The following is a 12,629-nucleotide window of genomic DNA, read 5'->3' on the forward strand; positions in this document are numbered from 1 at the left end:
GCTGTGGTGGCCGGGAGCGGCCACTGCACTCCAGTCTGGGTGACGGAGTGAGACTCCAACTCAAAAAAAAAAAATACCGAAACCAGAGGAGGCATGGAGGGAAAGCGTGCACTGACAAGGAAACTGGATCATGGTGACATTCCTCCCCACTTCACAGGGTTGCTCTCCTCCTGGCTCCAGCATTGCACAATCCTGGACCCTTCTGCATTAGCACTTTCATATCACCAGGACGACAGATACAGTAAATCAGAGATCTTACCAAATGAAAATTAAATTGGTTTCAGTTCGGCTTAGTGACTTGAAATTAAGATTCAGGTTTAGGTTGCACAGCAGTGTGGATGTACTTAATGCCACCCAACTGCACACTTAAAAAAGGTTAGAATGGTGAATTTTATGTTAGATATACTTTATCACAATAAAAAAAATTGTAGCCAGGCTCGGTGGCTCAGTCTGTAATCCCGCACCTTTGGGAGGCTGAGCCTGTGGGTTCAAGACCCACCTGGGCAGCAAGACCTCATCTCTACAATAAATAAAAAAAAAATCAGCCGGGCGTGGTAGCGCATGCCTGTAATTCCGACAACTTAGAAGGCTGAGGCGGAAGGATCGCCGGAGCCCAGTAGGTCGAGGCTACGGTGGCCGGGAATGGCCACTGCACTCCAGTGTGGGCGACAGAGTGAGACTCCAACTCAAAAAAAAAAAAAAAAAAAAAATTGTGCTTATTTTTTCCAGTTCTGGATAGTCTCTAAAACTAGCTTGGTTTGACTTTCATTTACTGCTGCTTTCAGTGCCCTTTGAATCTGCTTATACTTTACTGAAATACAAGGAGGGACCCAAAAACCTGAAATTTATTAATAGAAAATTGCATATTTATTCTTCCAAGTTTAAACTTGAGTCATCTTCAGAGTACTCTGTTTGATGCAATACACCTATCGAGATGCTTTTTCCACTGCTCAAAACAGTTTTTGAACTTGTCAATTTTAGTGCCTCTTAGTGCTTCTTCTGTTTTTTGTTTCAATTCTTCCATATCAGCAAAATGTTTCCCTTTGAGGACTGTTCTCATTCAGGGAAACAAAACAAGTCACTGGGGCAAAATCAGGTAAACAGGGAGGATGGGGTACAAGGGTCACCCTGTTTTTGGTCAAAAACTACTGAAAACTCAGCCAGGTATGGGCAGGTGCGCTCATAAATCAACCATCATGAAATGGGTAAATCCACTGAAAGAATCTCAAAAAAAAAAAAAAAAAAAATTCACTGAAGCTGAATGCAGCCTCTCACAACAATGCTAGCTGGCATACTGATGCTGATCAGTTCCTAGAACACTTACCTAATAGGGAAAGCCTTGTACTACAAGAGACCCACTTCGCAAAAGAATTCCGGTTGTTTTTTTTTTTTTAGTCTCCCTTGTATTGCTATTTTGATTAGGGATTCAGCAAATATGCGTGGTTTGCTATGGATTTTGGTACACAAATAAGTTAATGCTTCATTGAAAAATATTTATGTCTTTGATCCAAAGAAAGGTACCAAATTTTCTTGGCAGTTGATTTCACAATATCAGAATTTAAAATATCACCTGACCCAGCAATTCTACTTCTAGGAATATTTTTTCTAGATTTACACATACAAATAAATCAAAAGACTTATTCAGAGGAGTTTTACTGGAGTATGTAGACATCTGGAAATGACTATAAACATAAAACAAGAAAGAATTGGTTAACTTATAACTTGTCTGTACAACATAATACTATGTATACTTTAAAGACAGGCAGAATATACTGACAGTGAAAGGCAGCTATCATAAGTAACAAGAGAGAAAAGAACACTATGTATAGTATAACCCCATCTATATAAAATAACAGTAAAGGAAATGAACACTCATTTACATATATTACTTTTGTGTGTGTGTGTGCGTGTGTGTTGGAATCTCATTCTGTTGCCCAGGCTGGAGTATACTGGCACAATCATGGCTACTGCTACTGCAGTCTTGACCTGCTAGGTGGGCTCAGACTACCCTTCCACCTCAGTCTTTCAAGTAGCTGGGATTACAGGAACATGCCACTATACCTGGCTAATTTTTTTTATTTATTGTAGTGATGAGGTCTTGCCATGTTGCCCAGGCTGCTCTCAGATTCCTAGGCTCAGACAATCATCTCACTTTGGCCTCCCAAAGAGCTGAGATTATAGGTGTGAGCCACCATGCCCCACCAAATATTACTTTTATTTAGAAAAAAAAATTAAATGAACAAAGTACTACCTACGCCCATTCTCACAGGTGAAGCAACTTGAGCAACCAGCTAATAACCTGGAGACACCTCCAATTAATCATTATCATCACTTCTAGACTAGGCCACCATCTGGCCTTGCTGCCACAGTCACATACCTCTGTAAGTGGTAGATCTTGTGTGTGTACTGGCCTTTCTCACCATCCTTCTCATAGGGTTCGTTCACCAGGACCTCCACACCTTCACCACCACCCGTTTCATTTTTACTGGCCTCAGCCACAGAATACAGCTGCCCTACTTGATACTAAAAGAACAGAGAGACAAATGTTATACTCAACAAGGAATCTTCTCAACAATTACACATAGCCCAGGTGCCAGTAACTGACCAATTAGGTCACCCTAGGATCCCCTCATCTAGGAGCTCATTCTGGAATTTCACATTGGGCCTTGCCCAAATCCACTGAAAGCAACTTAGAATGCTGTTCCACGGCCTCTCTTTAGCCATTAGATGTGTTTAATTTCATCCTTGCCATTTTCACATCATCCATCAGAGTTTAAAGAGGCAGGTGAATATATTTAACCTCAGACTATCATCCAGGAAACAAATTATAAGGTCCAAGATACCTTTTTCCCTGGACATGCCTCTAGTATTAAGACCACAAAACAGGCCGAGGATGGTGGCTCAAGCCTGTAATCCCAGCACTTTGGGAGGCTGAGGCAAAAGGATTGCCTGAGCCCAAGGGTTTGTTCAAGACCAGCCTGGGCAACTTGGTGAGACCTCATCTCCACAATATATCCAAAAATTATCTGGGCTTGGTAGCACATGCCTGTAGTTCTGGCTACTTGGAAGGCTGGGGTGAAAGGATCACCTGAGCCCAGCAGGTTGATGCCGGGGTGGCCGTGAGCATGCCATTATACTCCAGCCTGGGCGACAGAGTGAGACTCTGACTCAAAAAAAAAAAAAAAAAAAATAGATCACAAAACAGGATCTGGGTTGGTTGCTAAAAATATATTTTTCTTATTCATTTAAACAGATCCTAAGACATAACTTCTTGTCAAAGATAGTTGCCTAGTGCTCTGTGAAATCCATAACCTCTACTATATTTGTTTTTGCTTTTTCCCCCCCTGAGTTGGAGTTTCACTATGTTGCCCAGGCTGGAGCACAGTGACATGCTCACAGCTACGGCAGCCTCAACCTGCTGGAGTCAGGCAATTCTTCTGCCTCAGCCTTCCAAGTGGCTGGATCTACAGGTGTATGCCACCATACTCAGCTTATTTTTTAATTTATTGTAGAGACGAGGTCTCACCAAGTTGCCCAGACTGGTCTTGAATCCCTGGGTTCAGGCGATTCTCTTGCCTCAGCCTCCCAAATTGTTGGGATTACAGGCATGAGCCACCACATCTGGCTACAACCTCTATTGAAAAATTGGCTCATCTACTTGCTTTTTCTCCCATGTTGGGCCCCTCCTTACCCCAAGAGTAGCTCAAAGAAGAATCTTTCAAGCAAGTAAACCTCCTGACACTTTCCAGAATCCTGATAGGGCTGAAGCAAGTACTCCTCCTTCACTTATCAGATAGTGCAGATTCCTATCCCACAGTCTGTGCCAACTGGGTGCACCCTGTGTGTTGGCACTTACTAAATGGCAAAAGTCTGGTTTTTCTTTATTTGGGTCACATGCTACCCTATCAAGTCACCAGTCAAGATCATTGGCCTCCTCTGACCCTGTCAGGACAGTTCAGTGTTAGGGCATTGCCCAGTCCTGGTCCTTCTGTCCCCTTCTCTCTGAGAAAAGCTATCTAGAGGGGTAAATTAGGTGAAAAGAGAATGAACAGCAACAGTTAATGCAGGAAGTTATATCTACACCGGCAGATGCATTTTTCTTATCACCACCAGTGCCAACCAGAAACAACAATTTAGGGAATATGAGAAAAAGACAAAAAGATACTTGATTACCCAACATGCTGGGGGAATGGGAGGGAGATAAAGGTTTTCCTCATCCTCTTTACTCTCTCCCCAAACTCCTGGTACTCCCAGAGGTGAAAGACAAAGATGTTTCTCTTTGAGATTAAAACAGAGAGGCTGTATCTCTAGGCGGCTGCAACAGAAAGGAGCAGATGCAGTTTCCAGGGCTGCTTCACCTGTACCTTGGAAGCCTGCTCTAACAAGCAGCTTCCTGAGCACCACAGAGAAATTTCTGCGCAAAATCCAGAAGGTGATGCAGAGGACCAGGACAATCTACTGCTCACCACAAAGCTGAAAGAGCTCTAACTTCCCAAACAAAAACCCAGTAGAAAATGTCAAGAAAAGGCCCAGGCATGCAATCAAGGCTCAGTTAATCCTATAAAGAGGAACATCTGGGTAAGAGCCAGTCACTTTGACCTTGCTAATCCTGAGCGATATCAGTGCTGCCTCAATGGCCTCTGTACCCCAAAGTGTCCCTGTGCCTTTCCAAGTCCACCACCTACCTGAGGCACACACGAAAACCCCTGTCAAGTGAGTCAGGGCTTGGCTGAGCCAGGGATTCCTAAGAAGGAGCAGCAACTCCATTTCAGAGAAGAGTAATAAGAACATCTAACCACTGACTCAGCAATCCTAAAGGGCAGCCCTGGGAGAGGGCCTGGTGGAGGGGACTAGGCTGCTGGTAAATGGTGCTGCTTGGGGAGGGAGCCCCAGGCAGAGACTAATCGCCTTTACTTGGTTTCTCTTCAGCTGCAGGAATCAGAGGGCAGGTTCTAAGAGGATCAGCTTGTTGGCTGGCATCTTCCCCCTTTAATCTCTCTTGATATTCTGATCCTTTAATCCCAAATGAGACAAGTGAACGCAGTAAAACTGGCCTGCACAAGTTATAAGCGAGGGAGACACTTTTCACATCAGAGTTCCCTTTGGCATAGTTGCTCTGCACCCTAGGAAAGCAGCAAGACTCAGATGGGATGAAGGCGGGAGGGGGAGTCGGTCCATTAAATCAGATAAAGTATCCCAAGAAGACTGGGACTTCAGCCTCCTTGGGTCTAGGATGATGCCCCCTACCCTTGAGATTTGTTCCCTTGTCCCAAAAAACAAAGATACTCAGCGAAGAAAAACAGACTCTACCACTTGGGCAATCTGGGAGTGGGAGCCCAGATATAGTGGGTGGATCAAAATACTGAAATGAAACATATCATGGAAAACAGTATAGCTACTGGTCCCACGCACACAGTCCTCCCTGTCAGGCCAGGTACCATAAGGGGAATAGTGCTTTGAAGCTCTGGGAATGAGAAATAAAACTGCCCTGTCTACAGTTACAGGGTAGGCTGACCTGAGCCAGAAACCACTGGTGGACATACTCATGTCAAACAGCCAGGGCTTTCTTGCTCTGCTGCAGAATGCCTAGAAACTCTGTTCCATATTAGGACAAAGGTTTTGGCCAGCCAGAAGCTAATTCTGCTCCCAAAATATTGGTGCAGGCCATAAGAATGATTAAAAAGACATAATATTCTCTTTTCTCTTTCTTTTCCCCCCAAATCAGAAAACACCAAGGGTCTCAAGTCATGGCCTGTAATTTAGGAAGGTACTTTACCAGTAACATGCGTTGGGCTGTTCCCATGGAACCAGTCACCCCTAAGTCAGTTTGGGGCTACTGAGAAGGTCGATCATTACTTGTTTCTTCTTTAGCTTCCCCATTCAAGATTTTTCTGATCTTCTGGAACTAAGGTTCAAGTTGTCAAAAGAGCAGCTTCCGCTTCAACCCTACCCAAGCCATGTACTGCTTTCTTGTCAGTGGTTTTTGCTGAGACGGGCTGACCGTCACCAGGCAGACAAATGAATCCTAACCAGTGTTTGCTTCCCAAGCTTCTGCTTGGACTTTAGGATGATTACTTCATCCAGCCCCACCACTTCCTCAAAACTGAAAAAAAAAAAAAAAAATCTTCACAGGCAAAAAACCACCAACTGTGTACATTCTCAAGGTGAGCGTTCCCTTTTCCTTCCATCCTGGCCCCAACATAAGCCATCAGTGTTCTGGGCCCTTTGGCCTTACTACGGAGCAACCAAGAGGTGTTCCAAGAAACTCTCCTTGGTCTGCAGCACTTCTCAGAAACATTCCCATCCTTTGCTCCATCAAAAAACTCCCTGTAAAAAGATCCATTTCATCCCTAAATACCACACTGAGGAAATCCTGAGTTTCTGGGGGACATATTCCTGATGGCAGGGTATTAGTGGGACCATCCTGTACAACAGAGAGGAAGTCACTGGAATCCCCAAGGGCCAAGTTTCAGGGCAAGGGAGATGCTGGGCCTTCCTGCTTGGTCTTCTGGTTTAGAAAATCATCATCTGCTATTTTTTTATTTTAACTCTTTTTTTTTAAGCTTGCAGATGCACTTTATTGAGTGCTGGAACATTTATACAGGTCAGAGGAGGGTCTGAGCCATAGCTGACCAGACCTCTGGGGGCATCTGGTTGATAGGGAGGAAATTTTTTAACTTTTTTTTTTTTTGAGTTGGAGTCTCACTCTGCCACCCAGACTGGAGTGCAGTGCCCGCTCCCGGCCACCGCAGCCTCAACCCGCTGGGCTCTGGAGATCCTTCCGCCTCAGCCTTCCAAGTAGCTGGAACTACAGGCATGCGCTACCACGCCCAGCTAATTTTTTAATTTAGTATAGAGATGCAGTCTCACCAAGTTGCCCAGGCGGGTCTTGAACCCACGGGCTCAGGCAATCCACTCACCTCAGCCTCCCAAAGCACGGGATTACAGGCTGAGCCAATTGAGCCCAGCTAATTTTTTAACTTTTAAAAAATACTTTTATTTTAAAAATGTAGGGTATACTTGCTTTTTATTTTTTATTTTTTTTTATTTTACTTATTTTATTTTTTTTTGAGTTGGAGTCTCACTCTGTCACCCAGAGTGGAGTGTAGTGGCCGCTCCCGGCCACCGCAGCCTCGACCTGCTGGGCTCTGGCGATCCTTCCGCCTCAGCCTTCCACGTAGCTGGAACTATAGGCGTGCGCTACAACGCCCGGCTAATTTTTTATTTTATTTTATTGTAGAGATGAGGTCTCGCCTGCCCAGGTAGGTCTCGAACCCGTGGGCTCAGGCAATCCACTCACCTCAGCCTCCCAAAGGCGCAGGATTACAGGCTGAGCCACCAAGCCCGGCTATACTTGCTTTTTAAATAAAGACAGCAAAGTCCCCAAAGGACCCCTCCAAGTTAGCCTAGGCACCCAGGTCCCTGGGATCACAGCATCTAACCAGCCATCCCCTCTTCTTTCCAGGCTCCCCAGTCTTGTTACTCTTATTTGTCCTTTCCAGAACTCTCAGGTCAAGGTCATGTCCACCCTTGGCCCCCATTCTCAGGTCCCCATAGCTCTTATCAGACATGCAGCCTACCACAGGAGGCAATCCTTTAGGGGGCCAAGGTCTCCCCACCCCTCTTGGAGGCCAACACACTTGGACATTTGTCCCAGCTAGAGTGCTGCAGGCTCTATCGGCCTCATTTAATTTTTCAAAGGTCCAGTTCATATTTGGAACAGAGTAGAAGTTATCACAGGAGCTTCATGCTGACACTGTAGGAAAGAGAGATGAAACTCAGTGACTGAGCACTATACTGAGGGCACTATATGTGAGGTGGGCCTGTGAATTCAGAAGGAAGCAAAGAACAGGGCTGTGTCAGGAAAGAAAAGTAGAGGAAGTTCAGAGACAGGGTGGAACAAGGGAGGCTCCGTGAGTTTTCTGTTGTCCTAGAGACCAACTCTGAGTCAGCACGGCCTATGATCCTTCTTACAGCAAATCTGCTGCCAGATCCCCATACATAGGGATGTCAGACCCAGGAGCCATAAAAGGACAGAGGGTAAGCCAAGCCCATTTGTTACTCCCTACCCTCTGTAAAAGGAGGACTCTGTGTCTTGGTCTTTCCAGTAGTCACCTAGCATGGCTAGGAAGGGTTGCAGAGATTTCCTGTCCTGCTGGTTTGTCATACAACCAGAGAGAGTCATATACGCTTCCCAGCCAAGTCATGGAGGTCTCAGAAATGTACATACTCAATCATATTAATAACAGGCACCCCTACCGTAACCCAAATAGGTACAGTCCCAGCAGATAAAAGGGGCTGGTTTAGTCTCTATTAAAAGTAATCCAGCATGCCAAAGCCTGAGGCAGGTTGCATACAGTTGTCTAGATATACAAAATAAGTGTCTTCCTTCAAATGAAAGTGGCACCAGGAAAATTCACATTAAGCACTGTTTATTTCTACATTAGAACAAATATGAAAACTATTATGAAGAGTACGGCCACTCAGAGCCCAATTTCACCAACAGTCACAAGCATTTTTATACAATTATGGATGAAAAAGAAAAAGGACTTACCTCATCTACAGATACAGGCAGGATGACTCGACTACAAGAAAGGAAAAAGAGTATCAACTTTAGGCTCTGCAGCCTCCCAAGGTCCTTAAGGCATCATCTTAGAACAGCATTCAACGTTTCACAACATATGACACAACACTCTGATAAAAACAAGTGCATCGAGGCTAGGATCTAGTGTGAGATCCAGTCTAAACCTGTCTCCCCAACCAGCTACTTCCTAGGCTTCTGGGTCACATTTGGAACAGTTTTCTTTCCCTTCTCCCTCACCCATGACTTCCCCAACAAGACATGCTATGAGTCTAGTAAAAGAAAAGTTAACCCAGGAGGACCTACCATGACGAACATTCAGACACAGACAATCAGGCCTCGGATTTATACCTCTGTGGAGTCAACCTCACAACAAGAACCCTCAAGGTAAAAGGTAAGATAGCTGGGCTCAGTGGCTCAGCCTGTAATCCCGCGCCTTTGGGAGGCTGAGGTGAGTGGATTGCCTGAGCCCGCGGGTTCAAGACCCGCCTGGGCAACTTGATGAGACCTCCTCTCTACAATAAATAAAAAGTTAGCCAGGCGTGGTAGCACGGGCCTGTAGTTCCAGCTACTTGGAAGGCTGAGGCGGAAGGATCTCCGGAGCCCAGCAGGTCGAGGCTGCAGTGGCCGGGAGCAGCCACTGCACTCCAGTCTGGGTGACAGAGTGAAACTCCAACCAAAAAAAAAAAAAAAATGTGACATAGAAGGGGCCAAGCCCCCTGGAGGCTTCATCACCCTAAGAGCACATGCCGACCACCTTTGCTCTGGTGCAGGATATTACAATACAATATTGTATTACCACAAAGCCCACAAAAGAGGGCACCCAACTTGTGTCTTGACCTCCAGGACCTGTCTAAAGACACCCCAACTGATCATTTTCTTTTTTTTCTTCAACCCAGCTAACAATTGCTGGGGGTACCATGGGCCAACAAAGTCTCCACAAGGGTCAGGACATCACAGAGGTACTAGGGCTAGTGGCATTTCTCTGGGGGGCTTGTATTTGTAATGCAGACCAACAGCCAATCCCTAGTTCAAAGCTGAAAGGTCAGAGAGTTGAAGAAAAACCCTTGGTTGTATGCATACAAGTCAAGCCAGTTCCCAAGCTTAGATTCAGTCCCCAGACTCTTGCTGGAACCCTCTGGGCCCTTCTGTGTCTTGCATGCTTAGTGAAGCATGAGCTGCTATGCCCTCCTTATGCGGTAGGCTCATCATTCAGCCTCCATGTTCCAAGCTGGTTAAATAGCTCACTACTTTCTGGTTCCACGAAGTCCCCTAAGAATCCAGAAGCACACAGAGGAGTCTAAGGAAACATCATGCCAAGGGCAAGACACCAAGTAGAAAAGTAGCAGGAAAAACAAAATGGGCTCCAAGTCTTTACTTTCTGCTAACAACGCCCTTCCTCCAGAACGACTCAAATAATGTAAATCTTCCAGTTTATTGGATGACGCTACTAACGTTCTCCTCCCATTAGAGAAAGCCAACAGTGCAGAAAAATCCTCCCAACTTAGAGGCCAGAATTTCTGTACCCTCAGAAGAAACTTCCTAGAAAACAATAAGCCTTTTATCTTCAAGAATAGCAGCAAAAATCACATCCAAGAATTTGCAGAAATCAAATCAAGAAGAATCCTGTAAGAGGAAGTGTCAGAAAAATCAGCAGGGACAATCTTCAGGCCCTGGGTGGGTATCAAGTCTTCCCCAAAAGAGACGGGCACCAGCCAATTCCTGACAGGATGCTCTGAGGCTGCTTACATCGCAGCTGCACACCCAGACATTTCTCTTGCTCCTCACAAACAAAACCACTTCAATTCTAAAGGATAGGGCCACAGAGGGTACAATTCTAAAGGATAGGGCCACAGAGGCAAGGCACTGCTGGACTGAGACTAGAACGGTGCTCACCATAATGTGACCTTCACTCACCCTTTCCAGAGCTGCAGCGCTGCAGCCACAGCCAAGTGTCTCCAATGCCCCCTCTTCCCTCTGTCCCCCGCCCAGGGATGCACACATAGGGCACAAGTCGGGCAGGAAGGAAATGCAGATGCCAGGCAGGCTCTGCGTCCCCAGCACCTTGGATGTTTCCCTGGCAGACTTCAAGGGGAGGAGAACAAAGAATGGAAAAGGAGCACCTCTCTCTTAAAACTCACTCAGATCTCTTCTGAGGTTCCTTCCTTTCCCTGCCTGACCTTCATTTCAAAACTATAGATTTCTGCAGATTACAGGATTCATCTGGGAATAGGAATAAGGATCATAAGAATGGGAAAAGCTTCTTAGTCTGGATATTCAAGATTAAAATCTAAAGGGCACCATGTTTTCCTCTTGTTGGCACCCTAAGGTTCTTCCTCCGCACCACAATAAAGCTCTGAGTTCTGGCTGAATTAACATCAGACTGGATGTCAAGAAAGAGAGATGGTGGGGCCTCAAAATGCTTCTCTTCAGATGATGTGTCAAGCTGGGATGATACCTGGGTCTCTGCTCTCTTTGTTATTTAAACTCCACACTATGTCCTAAATACCTTCAAGGAGCAAGCCTGGTGGGGATGGACAGTGTCTTCACTGGCAAAATGGAAAGAGCCCTCTGCACACCACCTGGCTACCAAGAGAGTTCCACAAGTTGCTCTCTGCTTGGACATTTCCAGCTTCTGGACTTTTGGGGCTTCTGACCCAGTGCTGCCCACCTACCCACCCCCCAGGGAAGCAGTTCTGCTGCAAATTCTGCACACACACATATCTAATCTCTCCTCTTTGGAGGGAAAAAAAGACCCTGATGTTTACTTAGAACCACAAGCTTCAGGGACACATCATCTTGTTGAAAGATTTAGCAATCCCAGCATCTCCACCTGTCACTCAATCCCCTGGATTTCAGGAGCAAACCCATCTTCCTGCAACTCCTACCAGAAGTCACCAGTTTCCCAGCCCCCCAGTCACTCCCAGGAACTCCACTCTTCGCTTTCTTTTCCTCAGTTAATGGCTTCATGGACACCTCAGTTCCTCAAAGCAATTTCTCTGTGCTTTGCAGCAAGACTGAGCATTCCCTAGAAACAAGCTGGCTCTGCTCTGGTCCTCCCATCCCCTCTAATATTAGGTACATTCTTTCATATTCACTTACTCTCCTTCTGAACTGTCTTCTGCCCTGGTGTCTTCCTAGCCAGTAGCATAAGTCCCTAATATCATGTTAGACCCTGTCCAATATTTCCTGGACTCCTCACCCAAGTGTCCCCAAGTTCCAAGCAGTCACTCTAAGTTTTTTCCAAATGCCTCCTCCTGTGCACCTACTGCTTGAGCACCATGTCACTGCAGCCCCCTGCATCTCAGTCCCCTCTGCTTTATCGCCTCAAACCCCTCCTCTTTCACCCAACCCTGGTCCTGACTCCCCGGTCCTTTTCCTGTGTCCACTTATTACTATCCTTCCCCTGGTTCCTAAAGCAGCACTCCTCATGCTCCACGTTCGCCTCAGCACTCCTCCCCATCATCTCAACTCCATTTCCAGAGCTGACCTATCCATCTCCTCTGCTCCTTAGCACTGTTCAGCCCGTATACCCCTCCCCACCACGCAGGCCCTGCCAGCCCTTGTGCAACAGCTCCTCAGTCCCTGGACAACTCCTCCAGCCCCCAGGTCCTCTCAGCCTCACACGCATTCTGGCTGGCTCAGCACTCAGCCCCACCGCAGGACCACCCCACGTCTCCTCCAGTGCTCCCGATCCCCTCGGCCCCTCCTCGTGCCCTGTCTGGCTCTCACTGTCCCCTTGACCCCACCTCGGGCCCTGTCTGGCCTTCCCTGTCCCCTCAGCCGTTCTTCAGGCCTATCCAGCCCTCGCTGCCCCTTGAGTCCCACCTCAGGCGCTGTCCGGCCCTGACGGTCCCCTCACCCCCGCTGGGCCGCCCATCCAGCGCTCTCCGCGCCTTCCGTCGGGCCATCAGCCTCCCTGGTGGCCATCCCCGACCCTCCCTTCCTCCTTGCTTCCGCACGGCCGGCCGGACACTCACTACTCCTTGAGCAGCACCATGTCGCTTCGCGGCTCGGTGGCTGCCCGCTGCCCGCCCGGCCTCCCGCC

General features: G+C 46.9%; 1 protein-coding gene across 3 annotated transcripts in view; it reads right to left on the reverse strand.

Moving 5' to 3' along the window:
• Nucleotides 1–12,623, reverse strand: part of PITPNA (phosphatidylinositol transfer protein alpha) — a 49,700-nt gene extending 37,077 nt beyond the window's left edge. For 2 of the 3 annotated variants that reach the window (XM_008073364.1, XM_021706628.1), the window contains exons 1-3: nucleotides 12,562–12,623; nucleotides 8,555–8,585; nucleotides 2,378–2,523 (exon numbers count right to left, since the gene is read on the reverse strand). In XM_008073364.1, coding sequence (XP_008071555.1) covers nucleotides 2,378–2,523; nucleotides 8,555–8,585; nucleotides 12,562–12,581 — 197 coding nt within the window. In that variant the 5' untranslated portion in view covers nucleotides 12,582–12,623. Of the gene's footprint in view, nucleotides 1–2,377; nucleotides 2,524–7,580; nucleotides 7,600–8,554; nucleotides 8,586–12,561 lie in introns of those variants that run through there. The other variant, XM_021706629.1, reaches the window with a different exon arrangement.
• Nucleotides 12,624–12,629: the final 6 nt, after the last annotated feature.

This window comes from Carlito syrichta, unplaced genomic scaffold (genome assembly GCF_000164805.1).
Source record: "Carlito syrichta isolate Samal-C Ts95f unplaced genomic scaffold, Tarsius_syrichta-2.0.1 Scaffold315828, whole genome shotgun sequence".
Lineage (NCBI taxonomy): Eukaryota > Metazoa > Chordata > Mammalia > Primates > Tarsiidae > Carlito > Carlito syrichta.